This window comes from Halichondria panicea, chromosome 4 (genome assembly GCF_963675165.1).
Source record: "Halichondria panicea chromosome 4, odHalPani1.1, whole genome shotgun sequence".
Classification (NCBI taxonomy): domain Eukaryota; kingdom Metazoa; phylum Porifera; class Demospongiae; order Suberitida; family Halichondriidae; genus Halichondria; species Halichondria panicea.
The window spans coordinates 6,367,479-6,387,297 of record NC_087380.1 but is presented as its reverse complement, the minus strand read 5'-3'; the positions used below and the strand labels follow the sequence as shown (position 1 = coordinate 6,387,297).

The window sequence follows — 19,819 nt, the reverse complement described above, 5'->3', positions numbered from 1 at the left end:
CTACATGTAATGTCTGTATTGATGATTTTGTCAACTGAAAGGGTTGTACAGAACTGTTTATGAGGGTACTCCCCCTGTAAAAACAAACAAAAGTGTATTGGGTAAAGATAGAATCAGCCTCAGCACGTACATGCACATGGAATAGAAACTGTACAGTACAGAGTGTCTAGTATATAGTAGCTAGCCATGTCTACTACTCTGATCCAAGTGACCAATGTGTCACCCTCTGCTGGCCTCCAACAAATGAGGGAGCTGTTCAGTTACTTTGGAGACATTGAGGAACTGAGGCTCTTCCCTGAGGAGTAAGTGGAGAGAGAGAGAGAGTGGGTATCATTTGGAGAAAATAAAGCCTGTACCTAGTACCCAGCTAATTTTAGTGGGATTATGCTTCCATTCCCCGTTATATTTATATACGGTTGTATTGTAAATCTTTTCAAGTCTACTTTTCTTTTAATAACTGATTGTATCAATGGACGATATAAAGTACAGCATGGTCTTTTATCAATGTTTAGAGATTTACAATAAGCGTGTCCTTCAGCCATCTGTCAGAACGGTTGACCTGGCCACGTCCAGCTAGTGTGTAAGGGCCGTACATTTACGGTCTCAACTATATGGCATCCATTTTTCAAGCACATAATCTGCCACCCCCCACTTTATCCCCTCCTCTCCATGCAGGGAGTTTGCTGCTCTGAGTGTCCCCTCCAAGGTGTGCTTCATCAACTTCATGGAGGAAGACAGTGCAGCTGCTTGTCTCCACCTTAGCAACACTGTGCTCATAGACAGAGCTCTCATCATAGCACGATCAAGACATGGTGAGCTAGGGCAGTTGCCTTGGTGATGCATTCATTCTTATCTCAACTTACTGTACATGTACGGGTTTCGAATACGTGTAGTTATTACGAATGATGACACTGTACAAGCCTGATTGCGTTGCAAACAAACTCGCAATGCGCAATGGAAATAAACCCGGTGTACAGTATAATTAAGATCAATTGTGGGAACATTCTAAACTAGTAAACAGTGACTAATCACGTACAGTTTTGACTAGTGTTAAGGACAATGTTTCACTTTCACATTGATACAAGGTAAAATAAAATGTGTGAGTTTGTGTAAGACCCTAATTACAGCAAGCTTACAGTGTACGTGTATTAACTGTCTTCATGCTTGTCTTAACACTCCCTGCAGCTGAGATTCCTGATGGTTCGGCTGCTATGTTCCTGGCAGCCCCGGCCATTGCCCTGGCCAACAGCGCTAGCAAACCAATGCGTCACACTGCGCCTTTCCTCCCGACACCTCCCTCTATGGGGGCACCCACACCCACTGGACCGGCCTCCATGGCTATGGGAGCTGCTCTCAACCCTGCAGCTGTAAGTTACTATTCATGCAAGATTAGCTTTAGCGCTCGAAATATACCGTATAGCGCGAAATTTTAAGTTTCGCGATTTCGTGCGTTAGCAAAAATTAAGTCCACGAAAATTGTTCTTTAATTCTGCTATAACGTGCAAAGATTTAAAGGCGTGGCTTCCAGTAAGCAGTCATTTCGCGAACATTGTGCAACGAAATGCTTTTAGAGGCCATTCCACGAAATATAAATGCCTCGAAAATTTCGCGCTATAAGGTACTTAAATTCCTCTCTTGCTTCCATGTACAACAGACTTACAATGTAGTTGTATGCTTTAATGACAGTGTTATGTTCATATAAACATCATTAGATACCCTTACTCCGTCAAGATAAGGCATTCTATGCATGTGTATTATGATATTATCCTATGGATACTGAAGATTATCACGAGTCTGTGCCAGTAACTGCACGAGTGCCTGCAAGGCACGAGTGACAGTTACTAGGCACGGACGAGTGATGATCATCAGTATCCATGGGATAATGCATTTATTGCTTGGCAACCAAAATGCAAGTTGAATCTGTGCATGCGCAACATGCGGTTGCTTTATCAACCAGAAGAATGCGTAGCAACAAAATTGATTTCTCCCAGTTGAAGACGAGTTTAAGAGAAAGAAAACAGCTAGAAAGACAAAGAAATAAGACTCTAGAACACCAAGAGAGCTTGCAGAAGGCTACTTAAAGATTTTGTAGAGAACAGACAAGAAAAAAGACAAGAAAAACGTTGACAACCAGCAACCCTTTTTGAAAATGGATAGTTCTGAAGGATAAACAGCATGTGCTTGCTTTCTATTATGCTCCAGTGTATCAGAAGAGGAAACATGCACTGCTATAACTGAAGAAAAGTGTGACAACCGTTTTTGAAGCCAAAACGACTTTATACAAGCCTGAACAGGCTTATATGGTGGTCCAGTACACTTCTACATGTACGTGCAATACTCCACTCAAAGCACCCACTTCCAACACTGATGCCTGTTTGATGCGTTAAATATGAACACTGACAACCTCCTGACCCTCAGCTTCACTGCAAAAATAGCACAGAAGTGATACAGAGCATCAGAAAACAAGAAAAGAGACTGATAAACATTGCAATGCATGATTATAAGTGTGTAAACTATGTTTTTTCTTGTTCTCTCACTGCTGAAAACGTTTTATTCCAAATAAGAATCACTTCCTAGTGTGCAATAACAAGTGTGCAATAATACTTCCGGGTGTGCAATATGGAAAAATATCTGCACAGTCGGTGATGAGTCGCTTCCTGTGCAATTTGAATGTAAAACGCTGATGTCAGCACTTATTAAAAAGCAATAAATAATTATATTTATGATATTACCTGCCCCCCTCATATCCATGGTGGGCACCATAGTCCCCAACCTCCCCCTCTCACTGGTAACGTAGATCCCACCAAGATCGAGGAGATACGACGCACCATCTACATCGGCAACCTGGCTAGCAACATGACGACTGAACAGGTGCTCACTTTCTTCCAGCCTTGTGGTGAGATCAAGTACGGGAGGATGGCCGGAGACAAGACCCAACCCACCAGATGAGGGGTTGCTAGTCAATTTAGTAAGTACATGCATGTACATGAATTCGGCCAAACATTTTAATGTGTCATTTTGTTCAGAAACAGTTATCAGTAGTCAGCGAAAAAAGTCATGCTCTCAGTACTTTGTATAGGTATAGAGGGGTAGTATAGAATAGAATGGCCAACGGATCCGCATTCTAAGAGGTGCAAACGTTTGGCATATCCAATTAAGTTATAGACGATAAGTTTGCAAGATTCATTTTATTCAACTACACTTTTCTACACTTCAGGTTTACATTTGCAGTACCCGAGTCTGTGCCCATAGCCCTTCAATACAACGGAGCCATGTTTGGAGAGCGTCCAATCAAGTGAGTGCATCACTACACCTGCATCACATGCACACAGGGAGAGTGTAGGCACAGGGTTCTAGTGTGCTAGTATTGTACATACACATCCTCTCAAATTTAATAGTTTCTTTTCAGTTAGGTGAGTATATCTAACGGCTAAGGTCCAGATTCAATAAATTGTCTATAACTGAAGTATAATTTTGTCCAGAAACAAAAGAATTTGCCCAGGAGCATTCAAACATACCATATTCACCCGAATTACCGGGACACAAAAAAATAATTACGGCTTGCAGTGTCCCTTGGAATAGAGCAAGAAAAATTACGTTAAAGTCGAAGTGTCCCTTGTATTAGGGTGTCCCGTAGTAATTAGAACGAATATTTCCCCATTTAAGGTATGTACACGGCCTCGATTCCAGGCCGAGGCTAGCTCTGCAGCTAAAATGTCTTTCGTGCAGTTTAGAAGCTGTGTACGCGGGTTCCATGTCTACAAAGGTGTCTTCAACCGTCAGTGACATATTACGGTGCCAGAGAGTAGAGTTTCTAAGAGTTTTGAGTCTCTATTGAGCTAACATGCTCTTTTTCGTTCTAATTAGATCGGGACGTCTAAAAATATTTACATTTCCTGTTGTTCCTTAATATAGAATGAACAAAATTACGTAAGTCCGAAGTGTCCCTTAGAATAGAGTGTCCCGGTAATTCGGGTGAATACGGTAGAAATATTCAACTGGTTTTTTAATCAACTGATATAATAATACCAATTTGTTGCATTTGTGGCGATAATTATTATATTTACACTGTCCTTCCCCTCACAGTTGCAGACATGTTATGATCGAGTGAGGGCCTCCTCCCTGCGTACCACGGTCACAGTGGACCAGGAGGGGAGGGGACAGGGGCAGAGGTTGAGTACCCGAGTACCTCCAGGACCAGTTCAGTAAAGATGCCCAAACACTCACTCCTATAGCTCTCCTAGAAACACTGCTACTATAGATCTAGAGACAGCACTGTGTAATTTTGATGGTAATTTTGATATTAATGTTATTAAAGTTGATGATGTCAATGTGGGTAGCCTGAGGGAGAGTCCTGGCTAGCTTGCATTCATGGCCTCAAAAGAGGCTACTAAGATTGAAGTGATCAGGGATGAGATAGAAGGTTGGACCATTTATTTATATTGACATGTATAGATTAGCTATATAATAATAATAGTATAGCTCTATATAATAATAAATGTGGTTGTACCCTTCACACATGTAACACTATGCATGACATGGTCTGTTTTGTGTACAGGAACGAACCTAGGTTTAGAGACAAGTGATTTACAGCTTATATATGAAGCATTGTTTGAAATGAGGGCTAAGTGGCGGCCGATAGATTTGAAGCTGGGGTTAACTCCTGGTACCCTCGATGCAATCGAACAAGAGAAAAGCAAAATGTCTAATCGATTAGAGGCAGTCCTACTTGATTGGCTACAGGTGACAATAGGAGCCACATGGGAACAACTGATTGATGCTCTACGGTCAGCTCTGGTTCGTGAAATACGATTAGCAGAGAAATTGGAGCTGAAATACTGTTCTCCTGGTAAATTTGTATGTTTATAATAGAGCTATAAATGTTAACCCCCCCCCCCTCATAGAAACTGGCCACAGAGAGAAAAGGAAGTATAGGAACGATGATGAACAGCAACTGACAAATGATATTAAAGCCATTGAGAAGAAGTTTGCTAACCTGCAAACAGCAACAAGAGAATCTTTGAAGATGAAGAGGAAGAAGAGGAAGAAGATTGTTAAATTGATGTCCCTGGTAGCCCTCCTCACATCGTATCGAACGTCCCGTGCTGTGATTGACAAGCAGAGTGACATGCTGCTTGCTGACCAGCAGGAAGATCTCAGAAAGGCTGCTAGTGTTGACGAAATCTTTGTCATTATCTCTCCATTTTGGTCGTTCCTTGATTTTGAGATTCTAGAAGGTGTGATTAAAAAGTTTGGAACTAAAAGTGATAAACGTGATTTGGCTAAGTATTTCACTGAGCTCAGAAAGTTTCTCAACGCATGGAAAGTAGAGCCTTGCAAGATTAGCCGATTGGATGATGATAAAAAAAGCGTTAAACTTTGCTTCAAGCTTGACACTGATTCTCTTGCAATGTATCGTGACCTAAAGGCTGCTATTGCTAGGATATTTAAAGTCCAAGTCTATGCTTTACACTTGCATTCGATTGAGCCCGGTTGCATTCGGCTTATTTTCTTTTGTCTAGAGAGTGTACCTATTATGGCTCTCAGAAGTGATCAAATTGCACAACTAAGTCAAATAATTCCTTCTGTGCTAAAGGTGTCATTAATTCATGCATGGATCAACAAATGAAGTCCTCTTTGAGGTATGTTGAGATCGATTGTGACTCGTGTATTACTTTCCCTAGCTTTGCTCATTCAGAGAGAGGATAGAAGTCCATCTCCTGCTCACATGCAGCAAGCCAGTACCACCACCTAAGATCTATACTGAAGAGAAAGGGGAAAAGACAATCCAAAAAAGCCACGGAAAAAAGTGGTATCAGCGATTATTTTCTTGGAAAACATCACAAAGAGCAGTGAGTGTCGATAATAGCACGAGTAAAAGAGTACCTGGACATATCAGTGTATTTGTCGCTTTATTATGGTTAATATGCCTTCTTAAATAGGGAGAAGAGGCTGAACCCAAGACTACACCATCACCAGGGGAAACAGTTGAGCCCACAGTGACAAGAGTAACTAAGGAGAGTAGTGAGTCATCTACACAGGGGAAAAGGTGGTACCAAAGATTGTTTTCAAGGCATTCATCAAGGCAGGAACGGATGGTTAAACATGCAACGGTAAGTTGTATACGTACAGTAATCGCTCATTATTGGAATAGGAAGAAACTACAACTATATAATTATAGTAAACATGAGTCAAAATATGTGAAATATTGCTAAACACGGGCAAACCCACTGCCAATCCTATGTAAACCTACTGATACTAGCTGCATGTCACCTCACATTGGTGAACACTGCAAAACTACAACTATAATAATATTTATAGTATTCTCTACTACATACTCGATAAACATTATATGAAACCAGAGGAGGAACGCCAGGGTCAATAAGGTCACGTTTAATGAAGGATTAAACATTCTTGTTCTAGGTTCTTGACCTTTGCTGCATATAGCAGCTTAGCGCTTCTGTTCTTTATTAGCCTGCTTGGGAAGCTTACTCTATCCAATGCAGTAAGCCAGTACATCAAAATTTATACCCTAGCCTAATTTTCCAATCTTGTGGTTTCGAAGAATGTAATAAAAGGTCATTAAATCCTGGATCTATTCTCTCAAGCTGATTCCTCTGGGGCGCGATAGCTCAACCGATTCCTCTTGTGATTATAAAGAGGATTAAGCTAGTGGTAGTGTATAAACCCAGGGGCGCGAGGGTATACTCAGTTTTACATGTAAAACACAGGGCCAGTTTTAATTAATGACTTTTTGACCCTGGCATTCCTCCTCTGATATGAAACAGAAGGGGTCGGTGAAACTCACTTGAGGCATTTGATACACTGCATGCGTCCTATCAAGATTCTGTTGGTAGAATGTAAATCAGAGATCAGTGTCCACCAATATGCTAGCTGTGAGGTGACAGCTAGCTATATATTATACTCTAGATACGGGGGGGTGGGGCTTGCTACAGATTCCCCCCTGGGATTAGGCCATAACACGATGCCTGTGACACACCATAGATAGAAGAGTAAGAGGGATTGGTAACGGAAGCAGTTCACGTGATCATTTTACATTGAATCTGCAGTAAAACCTCGAAAACTATCCGCGTTACGCCCTATAAACGAGGCTATTTTGCCGGGTAACTCGCTCAAAATAAATAAGATACGGGGGGGGTGGGGCTTGCTACAGATTCCCCCCTGGGATTAGGCCATAACACGATGCCTGTGACACACCATACGTAGAACCGCAAAGTTAGTCATTAGGGTCGCTTTTTAGCTGCAGCTATTTTCTAAAATGCAGTCACCTCGCTATTTCGGCTAAGCTGCACTGTTCCAAGGGTGACCAGATTAACGAGAGTCTACTGTATACCACCATGACCGTATTGAAGTGTCTGAAAATTCAGCACTCCAATTTAGCATTTAGCTTCTCATTCATGTACATATGACACCAGTGGTCACAATTACAATGTGGCTGATTTTGGAATTATATACTTACTACTTACTGTGTACATTGATGATCACTGATTGCTTTCTACTCACAGTTCATTGATAGCCCTGACGATAGCCCTGACGATATTTCTGACGATATTTCTGAACTATTATTATCCTAACAGATCTTTCCTGTTCATCAGAGGTAATCTTGACATCAGTGGTTGTACCTATGTCAGGTCGATAGGGCAGACAGGGTGGTAAACCCACTGCATGTGTTAAATTAATTTATTACCAGTAATAAAAAATTAAACATTAACATTGACTGGCTGCTATATTATGTACATTCTTTACCTACAGACCGGCCCTGCAGTTTCTCACCAAATAATAGTCAAACTTGAGCTAAAACGTTAATTGTAGTTGTACGTGTGTGTGTCTCCTTGATACATGTAGGTATAGGTAACTTAACATTTCATGTCTTTTTGTATGTTTATTTTTCTGTTGGTCTACAAGTATAGCCCTTCAGCCTCACATCTTGTAAATCAAACCTAACGCATTTTTATAGAAAGCCCATAATGTACATCTGTAGGTAGCTAGATCTGTACATGCATGTATAATGTCTGTATTGATGATTTTGTCAAACTGTACAGAACTATTTATAAGGCGGGTAGGGCCCGGTGTCATAGGAATGAATGACTCCCCTAAATAATGACTCCCGGTCACTCCTACCTAGGCACTAGTGACTCCCGGTGTCATAAAATTTTGGGCCCCCCCATGTTTAGGCCCCCCACTGTGAGATTAGGCCCCCCTCTTTTCTGCAGGAACAAAAAGCGCTTACGGATCTACTTACTATGACTTCTGGCTATTAGCTGACTTATCTATGCTGCATGATACTAATGGACAGAGCAAAGGGAGTGCTATGACACTATGACTTCTGGCTATTAGCTGACTTATCTATGCATGATACTAATGGACAAAGCAAAGGGAGTGCTATAACACTATGACTTCTAGCTATTAGTTATCTGTGAACCCTCACCTCAGATCCTGTCAGAGAGTGTATAAAAGTAGCAAATATGTTAGCAGGCATGTTACTAAATCTACCATGGAATCCAAAAGTGAAGGAAGATTTACCTTTGAAGTTATTCATGCTCTCATAAGCAGGAACGAGTACCCTTCATCCTTTAGTAAAGAAGACAAGCGTTCCCTGAGGCGGAGAGTTAAATGCTTTGATGCAGTGGATGGAGAATTGTACTATGTTGGATCTACCCGTAAGAGACAGTTGCCATAAATTACCTAGATATTATACATATAGTTATCGCTATATATTTGTGTCTACATACTGTTACATGCAGTATTACATTTTCAAAAAAGGTAATGAGAAGAGGCTTGTTGTGGAAGACAAGGAGCAGAGGAAAAGGATTATAGGAGCAATCCATGATCCAAGTCATATGGGAGTCAACAGAACATTGGACATGATCACAGCCAAGTATTACTGGCCTGGTCAAACAAATGAAGTCAAAGAATATGTAAGTGAAGCCGGACTTAGCCTCGATTCCAGGCCGATTAAAATACGTATTTTAATCGGCCTTGAATCGAGGCTAAGCCGGACTTTACTATAGTATTTCTTTTAGTGTATTTGCATGATCTACTTATTTCTTATAGGTGAAAACATGTACCAAGTGCCAGTGTACCAATCCTAGACTACTAAAACCAGCATCGACTCTCCACCCAATACCAGTGACACCAAAGGTTTGGCATACAGTTGGGATGGATTTGATTGGCCCTCTGACAGAGACACCCAGGGGCAACAAGTATGTCATAACGCTCACTGACTATTTCAGCAAGTGGGCGGAAGCAGCCCCACTACCAGACAAGACAGCACATGGAGTAGCTAAATTCCTTTATTCTGTAAGTGCACTATAGCAATAATTATTATGCACATCATTTACAGCAAATCAATCTCTCTTAATAGGTTATGTGCAGAATGGGCTGTGCAGAAGTCATCATCACTGACCAGGGTCGGGAATTCGTCAACTCACTCTCAGCCCAGTTGTACCAGAAAACCAACACCCAGCATAGAATCACTAGCGCTTACCACCCTCAGACAAATGGATTAACTGAGCGGTTTAACCAGACTCTTTCTAGGTGTTTGGCTAAGACTGTGAATGACAACCAAGATAACTGGGACGAGAAGATCAACACGATTCTCATGGGGTATAGGGCATCACGTCAGGCATCGATTAAGCATTCTCCTTACTTCATGCTCTTCCAAGCTGAGATGCGTTTGCCGATTGATAGTGAGCTACTGCCCGGTCAGCCTGAAGAAAGAACCCCAGAAGAAGTTATTGAGCATCTTTTGAAGAGCCGTGAAGAATGTTCACAACAGCTGAAGCCAACATCAAGTCAGCACAAGGCAAACAAAAAGAAACGTATGACAGAAAACACCAGCAAGTCAGCACACTTAGCGTGGGTATGAAGGTTTTGCTGGAGAATACTGCTCAAAAGCAGAGGAAGGGAGGAAAACTGGACTCAAGATGGCTAAGGCCATATTTCATCAACCGAGATTTAGGTAAGTTATTATTATTATTTTAGTGATAATAGTTATATCTATACAGCCTGTATGTTATACAGCTAAAATGAATTCACATGCACTATATATATAATTGTATATATATATTATATGTATGTATAGGTAAGGGCTTATATGAGCTAAAAAACCTTTCTGGTCAAATACTCAAGAAGAAGGCGAATGTCTGTCGGCTGAAGTTGTTTAATGAAAGGAGCTTGTCTAGAGACAATAAACAGCCACCAGAAGGCGATCGGCCACCAGAGAGAGACGACCAACAGCCACCAGAGAGAGACGACCAACAGCCACCAGAGAGAGACGACCAACAGCCACCAGAGAGAGACGACCAACAGCCACCAGAGAGAGACGACCCACAGCCACCAGAGAGAGACGACCCACAGCCACCAAAGGGAGACGACCCACAGCCACCAATGGGAGACGACCCACAGCCACCAGAGAGAGACGACCAACAGCCACCAAAGAAAGACGACCCAAAGAAAGAGGACCCACAGCCACCAAAGAGAGACCCTAAGTCAAACAAATGTAAGACTAAGGATGTTTTCAAGAAAGTGAGTGTTGTGTCTCAATCAATTATCTTTTGTCTGTTACTGTACCTTTACTGTACTATTCTTACCTTATCATAGACCGAAGTACAGTGGGTCAATGAGCTCTCTCTCACGGCACATGACAGAGAGATACTACTCGCCCCAACAGGCATGCTGTCTGACAAGCATGTGGATGCTGCAATGATGCTTTTAAGTGGCCAATTCTCCAAAACATCTGGGTTGCAATCGTCACTTAAAGTGCAGTTTCGTCTTGGTTTTCGCCCAATTGATTTGGACAAGCGCACGAGGGTTCAAGGTGAGTTATGTAACTGTCTCAAGATTATAAAACAATTCTTTTTATTATATATTAGGAGTGCAGATACTGTTTGTGCCAGAACGTCATCACTGGATCCTGACAAGTTGTATTGAAGGCAGTGTCTATGTGTATGACAGCCTGCAGACAGGCACTAAGGAATTTCCTAGATCTGTAGAAAATCAACTACTCCAGCTCTACCATCCAACACTTAGTCCACCACAACGTCAAGAAATTGGTTTACTGGCAGAGTGTCCGCCTGTCCAACAACAACAAGAGTCATATGACTGTGGCTTATTTGCTATTGCATGGGCGTACCACCTCTTAGTTGGAGACTCTTTAAACACGCTGACACTGGACCAGCAAAAACTCAGACGGCATTTGGTAAGGTGCTTTGAAAAGAAGAAACTATCAAGGTTCCCAAAATCAAGGCAGGAGACCCCTCGAAGTGAGATAGTGTGGGTATCTGTAGTAGCTTCGTGCTACCAGTGCATAAGGCCTGACTCGTGGAACGACATGGTGCAGTGTGATGGCTGCGACAGGTGGTACCACATGAAGTGTGCACGTATAAAGAAAGCTCCATTCAGTGACTGGCACTGTAAAGACTGCAAATAGACTGCAAATAGATAGCTAGTTTTTCTGTTGTTGTACTTGTTCAAGTTTTGAGATGTATCACAATAACCGCTGAGATACTTTTAATAGGGGGGCCTAAACTTTTAAGAGGGGGCCCAGAATTTTAAAATTCTAGGCCCGGGGGGGGGGGCCCAATCTCATGGGGGGCCTAAAATTTTATGACACCGGTAATGATCGAATTTAACCTCTCAGCACATGCAGAATAGAAACTCTGAAACTGTACAGTGTGTCTAGTCTGGTGTCTAGTATAGTAGCTAGCCATGTCTACTACTCTGATCCAAGTGACCAATGTGTCGCCCTCTGCTGGCCTCCAACAAATGAGGGAGCTGTTCAGTTACTTTGGAGACATTGAGGAACTGAGGCTCTTCCCTGAAGAGTAAGTGGAGAGAGAGAGAGAGAGAGAGTGGGTATCATTTGGAGAAAACAAAGCCTGTACCTAGTACCCAGCTAATGACTAGTAGGGATTATGCTAACCCTTCTGTTCCCATTATACTTATATACAGTTGTGTTTAAATCTGAATTGTGATTGTATAAATGGACAATAAGTACAGCATGGTCTTTTATATCAATGTATGTACAATAAGCGTGTCCTTCAGCCACCTGTCAGAACGGTTGGCCTGGCCACGCCCAGCTAGTGTGTAAGGGCCGTACATTACGGTCTCAACTATATGGCATCCATTTTTCAATCTGTCACCCTCCATTTTGTCCCCCTCCTCTCCATGCAGGGAGTTTGCTGCTCTGAGTGTCCCCTCCAAGGTGTGCTTTATCAACTTCATGGAGGAAGACAGTGCAGCTGCTTGTCTCCACCTTAGCAACACTGTGCTCATAGACAGAGCTCTCATCATAGCACGATCAAGACATGGTGAGCTAGGGCAGTTGCCTTGGTGATGCAGTCATTCTTGTCTCAACTTACTGTACATGTGTACGGGTTTCGAATACGTGTAGTTATTACGAATGACACTGTACAAGCCTTTCAAATATTGCGTTGCAAACAAACTTGCAATGTGAAAGAAACCCTGGAGTACAGTAACAATTTTGTGGGAACATTCTGAACTAGTGAACAATAACTACTGTATAGCGGGTAATTTTCGTGAGGTAAACAATCAGTTTATCTGGAAAACAGTGATTTTCGTGAGTATAAATCTCGTTGCCTGCACTGAAGCCACGCCTACGTTAAAATTTCGTGGAGGTCAGCTTGACCACGAAAATAACGAATTTTTTACCCCACGAAAATGACCCGCTATACGGTAATCACGTTGTTTGATACAAGGTAGAATGAGTTTATGTGAGTTTGTATGAGTTTGTGTAAGACCGTAATTATAGCAAGCTTACAGTGTACGTGTATTAACTGTCTTCATGTTTGTCTTAACACTCTTTGCAGCTGAGATTCCTGATGGTTCAACTGCCATGTTCCTGGCAGCCCCGGCCATTGCCCTGGCCAACAGCGCTAGCAAACCAATGGGTCACACTGCACCTCTCCTCCCGGCACCTCCCTCTATGGGGGCACCAGCACCCACTGGACCAGCCTCCATGGCTATGGGAGCTGCTATGAACCCTGCAGCTGTAAATTACTATTCATGCAAGATTAGCTTTAGCGCTCAAAATATGCTTAAATTCCTCTCTTGCTTCCAGATACAACAGACTTACATGTACAATGTAGTTGTATATGTCTGGTTTAATGACAGCGTTATGTTCTCATTAGATACCCTTGCTCCATCAAGATAAGGCATTCTATGCATGTGTTGTGTACATACGATATTACCTACCCCCCAGCTATCCCAGCTCACTGCCCCCCTCGATATTACCTACCCCCCAGCTCACTGCCCCCTCGATATTACCCACACCTGCCCCCCCCCCCCAGCTCTCCCAGCTCACTGCCCCCCTCATATCCATGATGGGCACGGTGGTCCCCCAACCTCCCCCTCTCACTGGTAACGTAGACCCCACCAAGATCGAGGAGATATGACGCACCATCTACATCGGCAACCTGGCTAGCAACATGACGGCTGAACAGGTGCTCACTTTCTTCCAGCCTTGTGGTGAGATCAAGTACGTGAGGATGGCCGGAGACGAGACCCAACCCACCAGATGAGGGGTTGCTAGTCAATTTAGTAAGTACATGCATGTACATGAATTCGGCCAAACATTTTAATGTGTCATTTTGTTCAGAAACAGTTATCAGTAGTCAGCGAAAAAAGTCATGCTCTCAGTATAATTGTATACAAACTTTGTATAGGTGTAGAGGGGTAGTATAGAATAGAATGGCCAACTGATCCGCATTCTAAGAGGTGCAAACGTTTGGCATATCCAATTAAGTTATAGACGATAAGTTTGCAGGATTCAACTACACTTTTCTACTCTTCAGGTTTACGTTTGCAGTACCTGAGTCTGTGCCCATAGCCCTTCAATACAACGGAGCCATGTTTGGAGAGCGTCCAATCAAGTGAGTGCATCACTACACCTGCATCACATGCACACAGGGAGAGTGTAGGCACAGGGTTCTAGTGTGCTAGTATTGTACATACATACACATCCTCTCAAATTTAATAGTTTCTTTTCGGTTAGGTGAGTATCTCTAACCGCTAACGTCCACATTCAATAAAGTGTCTATAGCTGAAGTATAATTTTGTCCAGAAACAAAAGAATTTGCCCAGGAGCATTCAAACATAGAAATATCAACTTAATCATTAATCAACTGATTTGTACCAATTTGTTGCATTTGTGGCGATAATTATTATAATTATTTACACCGTCCTTCTCCTCACAGTTGCAGACATGCTATGATCGAGTGAGGGCCTCCTCCCTGCGTACCACGGTCACAGTGGACCAAGAGGGGAGGGGACAGGGGCAGAGGTTGGGTACCCCCAGGAGAGTGCAGTTCAGTAGAGATGTCCAAACACTCACTACTAGCTCTCCTAGAAACACTGCTAGAACCAGCTCTAGATCTAGAGACAGTACTGTGTAATTTTGATGATGTGGTTGAAGTTGCTATCAATGTGTTTGTGGGATGGGCAGTCTGAGGGAAAGTCCAGCTTGCTAGCTTGATGGCCTCAAAAGATGCTACTAGCATTGAAGTAATCAGAGATGAGATAGAAGGTTGGACCATTTATTTATATTGATATGTATAGATCTATCTAGCTATTAGCTATAGTTGAACCATGTATAGTATATGTGTGAGGGTATATACAACCACATAGAGCTACATATGACATGGTCTGTTTTGTGTACAGGAACGAACCTAGGTTTAGGTACAAGTGATTTACAGCTTATATATGGAGCATTGTTTGAAGTGAGGGCTAAGTGGCGGCCAATAGGTCTGGAGCTGAGGTTGACTCCTGGTACCCTCGACGCAATCGAACAGGATGAAAGCAATACATCCAATCGATTAGAGGCAGTCCTACTCCATTGGCTACGGGTGACAAGAGGAGCCTCATGGAAACAAGTGATTGATGCTCTACAGTCAGCTCTGATTGGTGAAATTCAACTAGCAGAGAAGTTGGAGCTGAAATACTGTTCTCCAGGTAATTTTTTTATACAGAGCTACGTATTAATGTCAACTTCCCCCCCCCCCCTCATAGAAACTGGCCACAGGGAGAAAAGAAAGTATAGGAGCGATGATGAACAGCAACTGACAAATGATATTAAGGCCATTGAGAAGAAGTTTGCTAACCTGCAAACAGCAACAAGAGAATCTTTGAAGATGAAGAGGAAGAAGAGGAAGAAGATTGTTAAATTGATGTCCCTGGTAGCCCTCCTCACATCGTATCGAACGTCCCGTGCTGTGATTGACAAGCAGAGTGACATGCTGCTTGCTGACCAGCAGGAAGATCTCAGAAAGGCTGCTAGTGTTGACGAAATCTTTGTCATTATCTCTCCATTTTGGTCGTTCCTTGATTTTGAGATTCTAGAAGGTGTGATTAAAAAGTTTGGAACTAAAAGTGATAAACGTGATTTGGCTAAGTATTTCACTGAGCTCAGAAAGTTTCTCAACGCATGGAAAGTAGAGCCTTGCAAGATTAGCCGATTGGATGATGATAAAAAAAGCGTTAAACTTTGCTTCAAGCTTGACACTGATTCTCTTGCAATGTATCGTGACCTAAAGGCTGCTATTGCTAGGATATTTAAAGTCCAAGTCTATGCTTTACACTTGCATTCGATTGAGCCCGGTTGCATTCGGCTTATTTTCTTTTGTCTAGAGAGTGTACCTATTATGGCTCTCAGAAGTGATCAAATTGCACAACTAAGTCAAATAATTCCTTCTGTGCTAAAGGTGTCATTAATTCATGGATCAACAAATGAAGTCCTCTTTGAGGTATGTTGAGATCGATTGTGACTCGTATATTACTTTCCCTAGCTTTGCTCATTCAGAGAGAGGATAGAAGTCCATCTCCTGCTCACAGCAAGCCAGTACCACCACCTAAGATCTATACTGAAGAGAAAGGGGAAAAGACAATCCAAAAAAGCCACGGAAAAAAGTGGTATCAGCGATTATTTTCTTGGAAAACATCACAAAGAGCAGTGAGTGTCGATAATAGCACGAGTAAAAGAGTACCTGGACATATCAGTGTATTTGTCGCTTTATTATGGTTAATATGCCTTCTTAAATAGGGAGAAGAGGCTGAACCCAAGACTACACCATCACCAGGGGAAACAGTTGAGCCCACAGTGACAAGAGTAACTAAGGAGAGTAGTGAGTCATCTACACAGGGGAAAAGGTGGTACCAAAGATTGTTTTCAAGGCATTCATCAAGGCAGGAACGGATGGTTAAACATGCAACGGTAAGTTGTATACGTACAGTAATCGCTCATTATTGGAATAGGAAGAAACTACAACTATATAAACATGAGTCAAAATATGTGAAATATTGCTAAACACGGGCAAACCCACTGCCAATCCTATGTAAACCTACTGATCTAGCTGCATGTCACCTCACATTGGTGAACACTGCAAAACTACAACTATAATAATATTTAATAATATTTATAGTATTCTCTACTACATACTCGATAAACATTATATGAAACCAGAAGAGGAACGCCAGGGTCAATATAGGGTCACGTTTAATGAAGGATTAAACATTCTTGTTCTAGGTTCTTGACCTTTGCTGCATATAGCAGCTTAGCGCTTCTGTTCTTTATTAGCCTGCTTGGGAAGCTTACTCTATCCAATGCAGTAAGCCAGTACATCAAAATTTATACCCTAGCCTAATTTTCCAATCTTGTGGTTTCGAAGAATGTAATAAAAGGTCATTAAATCCTGGATCTATTCTCTCAAGCTGATTCATCTGGGGCGCGATAGCTCAACCGATTCCTCTTGTGATTATAAAGAGGATTAAGCTAGTGGTAGTGTATAAACCCAGGGGGCGCGAGGGTATACTCAGTTTTACATGTAAAACACAGGGCCAGTTTTAATTAATGACTTTTTGACCCTGGCATTCCTCCTCTGATATGAAACAGAAGGGGTCGGTGAAACTCACTTGAGGCATTTGATACACTGCATGCGTCCTATCAGGATTCTGTTGGTAGAATGTAAATCAGAGATCAGTGTCCACCAATATGCTAGCTGTGAGGTGACAGCTAGCTATATATTGTACTCTAGATACGGGGGGGGGTGGGGCTTGCTACAGATTCCCCCCTGGGATTAGGCCATAACACGATGCCTGTGACACACCATAGATAGAAGAGTAAGAGGGATTGGTAACGGAAGCAGTTCACGTGATCATTTTACATTGAATCTGCAGTAAAACCTCAAAAACTATCCGCGTTACGCCCTATAAACGAGGCTATTTTGCCGGGTAACTCGCTCAAAATAAGTAAGATACGGGGGGGGTGGGGCTTGCTACAGATTCCCCCCTGGGATTAGGCCATAACACGATGCCTGTGACACACCATAGATAGAAGAGTAAGAGGGATTGGTAACGGAAGCAGTTCACGTGATCATTTTACATTGAATCTGCAGTAAAACCTCGAAAACTATCCGCGTTACGCCCTATAAACGAGGCTATTTTGCCGGGTAACTCGCTCAAAATAAGAAAGTTGTGTTTTCTCGAGACAATCTTTTTCAGCAATATATAACACGCCCAGTCTGTGAGCCACGTGTTATACTTGCTAATGACTGACCACACCCAGTAAAAAGGGACATTCCAGTAAAGTTTTAGGCAAACAGCTGCTATTTATAGTCTTGTATTGCTAAAACGTGTAAGCGTGCTGGTTATAACTGCTAAAATAGGCATAGACCTTTAAATATGAGTGAGTTGCACAGACTGAGCATATATGCTTGTGGTATATTATACACTGTGTGTAGAAATAGGCCATCAGCTTGGCCTAACCGGACCACGCCCATCTACAGCTTTAGCTTGTTGACACAGCCTCGATTAAACCATGGGTAAAGCGGGTGTTACACGAGGGTACTTCCGTTACCAATCCCTCTTCCTCTTCTATCTATGGACACATCAACTAAGCAAAGATCTTGTTTTATTATTCATAACAACCTCTCCACAATTCACTATCTGTTGTAAAGGGGGAGATTCCAGCGATTTTCATTAAGTTAGGTGTCGCTCAAGCTGCCGTGTTTTGATTAGCTTCGGCATATAGTATGCAGTAGCCACAGGAATAGACACAGCTATACTCATAGTACCATTAAGCACCTAGGCTTGAAAATGGTCGCCGTTCACATTTCTACTGTGTTTTGCTATGTATATTTCATAAAAACCCTAACTCTAACACTGACACCTCAGAAAAAAGAGTACCACCTGGACATATCATTGTATTTGTCGCAACTTTTTCTATTATGGTTAGTATGCTCTTATATAGGGAGAGGAGGATGAATCCAAGACTACACTATCACCAGGGGAAACAGTGCCCACAGTGAAAATGAAAGTAAGCAAGTCAGGTATTCTTGTAAGATTTATGTATGGTACATGTAGTACAATCATACCTAGCGGGTCATGGTATTTTGTTACGTAACGGTATATTGGTGATTGACCATGGATATCTGATATGATGATCAATACAAAATTGACTACCGTTTAGCGGGTAATTTCGTGGGTAGGCTGACCTCTACAAAAATTTTACCCACGGAAACATAGGCGTGGCTTGCCAAAACAGTGCATGTATTGAAGCAAATTTACCCGACAAAAATTACCCGCTATACGGTATTCTTGTAAAACTTTTCATGACGTATATATGACACCAGTGGTCGTACCTAAGTCTATAGGGTCAAATCCCTGCAGGGTTTCATCTAGGATTAAATGTCTGGGGGAAGGTTTGGGCATGCGGAAACACGACGTAAAATGTTTGATCACACCCCCCTATATTACATCACAGTAGATGAGTTACATATTGCACATCATAGACAATACTAATGTGATGATATCAAGGGCGTATAAAAGAAGAGAGGGCAAGCAACTCCACTATCAGTACACGTAGCTAGCAGAGTTCATACGTGGGCGGATGAAGTCCTAAAATAGAAATTTCTATTTTTAGCATATAATGCACAATCATGCACATTCATCCGCCCACGTTTGAACTCTGCTCATATGGAGTTGCATGCCCTCTCTTCTTTTATACGCCCTTGATGATATGTCATTATTCTACAAAATTTGGGAGGGGGGGGAAGGTTCACCCCTGCCCCCCCCCCCATTAGATGAAACTCTGAAGGGATACACTATTACATACTGATGTATATGTAGCTGATTTTGTAATTATGCCTCGAGGCGTAGCCGCACGAGGGATACGGTAAATTTGACTGTGTGTCTGTTCCAGCTGTAACTGCTCAACGGTTGCAATGCGACGAAAAATAACAGCTTCTCTAGGCTTCTAGCCACGTTCTCTTGGATTTTGATTCGTGGATTAGCAAACTACAGCTTCTTTCTCGAGTTATGGCTAGTTTTACTCACAGTGAAAGCTGTTGCAGTCTCTTCAGAATCTTTTGTAGCACTATCTGTTCGCACAAACTTTCTATTCGAGTTATTAGCCTTGCACTAAAGCGCTAGCTGTTTGTTAGCTACAAGAGTCGGAAAAGAGCTGCAAAGCTGCATGTATGTACACTGCCAGAAGCAACATTAATTTTGCGAACTCCGACCTCATTGCAGATTCACCCCCTTTTTTAATTACTGTATAGCAGGTTATTTTCGTATGTTTCATATTGAAGTGCATCATACGAAAAGATAGATTCAACTTCACTATCCGAGCTGTACGAATATTAAAAATATTACAAAGGGTCGTTTGTACGAAAATTTGCACCAACGAAAATTACCCACCATACAGTATTTGTTGACAGGAAATTAATGCAAAATACTTATTAAAACTTCCACATTGTAGATCTACATACTTCTATCCTGGAACATC

General features: G+C 42.1%; 4 protein-coding genes and 1 long non-coding RNA gene across 5 annotated transcripts in view; all 5 read left to right on the top strand.

Moving 5' to 3' along the window:
* Positions 1-110: 110 nt before the first annotated feature.
* The window catches only part of LOC135335220 (serine/arginine-rich splicing factor 11-like), a 23,828-nt gene continuing 4,119 nt past the window's right edge, over positions 111-19,819 (top strand). Inside the window, exons 1-3 of the mRNA XM_064530640.1 lie at positions 111-302; positions 676-812; positions 1,186-1,367. Of these exons, the coding sequence (XP_064386710.1) occupies positions 187-302; positions 676-812; positions 1,186-1,367 (435 nt within the window). The 5' untranslated portion in view covers positions 111-186. The remainder of the gene's footprint in view (positions 303-675; positions 813-1,185; positions 1,368-19,819) is intronic.
* Positions 1,374-6,082, top strand: LOC135334583 (uncharacterized). The gene is made up of 7 exons (XM_064529820.1): positions 1,374-2,968; positions 3,218-3,295; positions 4,087-4,423; positions 4,559-4,849; positions 4,905-5,642; positions 5,699-5,852; positions 5,943-6,082. Exons 3-5 carry the CDS (start codon positions 4,372-4,374, stop codon positions 5,627-5,629), a joined length of 1,068 nt encoding a protein of 355 aa, XP_064385890.1. The 5' UTR covers positions 1,374-2,968; positions 3,218-3,295; positions 4,087-4,371; the 3' UTR covers positions 5,630-5,642; positions 5,699-5,852; positions 5,943-6,082.
* Positions 6,127-8,056, top strand: LOC135334591 (uncharacterized). The gene is made up of 2 exons (XR_010394330.1): positions 6,127-7,618; positions 7,774-8,056. It is a non-coding gene; the product is annotated as an uncharacterized LOC135334591 (long non-coding RNA).
* LOC135334580 (uncharacterized) lies at positions 8,249-11,530 on the top strand. The gene is made up of 7 exons (XM_064529816.1): positions 8,249-8,681; positions 8,785-8,939; positions 9,076-9,321; positions 9,386-9,982; positions 10,106-10,548; positions 10,624-10,840; positions 10,896-11,530. Exons 4-7 carry the CDS (start codon positions 9,787-9,789, stop codon positions 11,450-11,452), a joined length of 1,413 nt encoding a protein of 470 aa, XP_064385886.1. The 5' UTR covers positions 8,249-8,681; positions 8,785-8,939; positions 9,076-9,321; positions 9,386-9,786; the 3' UTR covers positions 11,453-11,530.
* LOC135334565 (uncharacterized) overlaps positions 13,437-19,819 on the top strand; it is a 43,377-nt gene continuing 36,994 nt past the window's right edge. Inside the window, exons 1-2 of the mRNA XM_064529788.1 lie at positions 13,437-13,581; positions 13,836-13,913. The gene's annotated coding sequence lies outside the window, so the exon portion shown is untranslated. The remainder of the gene's footprint in view (positions 13,582-13,835; positions 13,914-19,819) is intronic.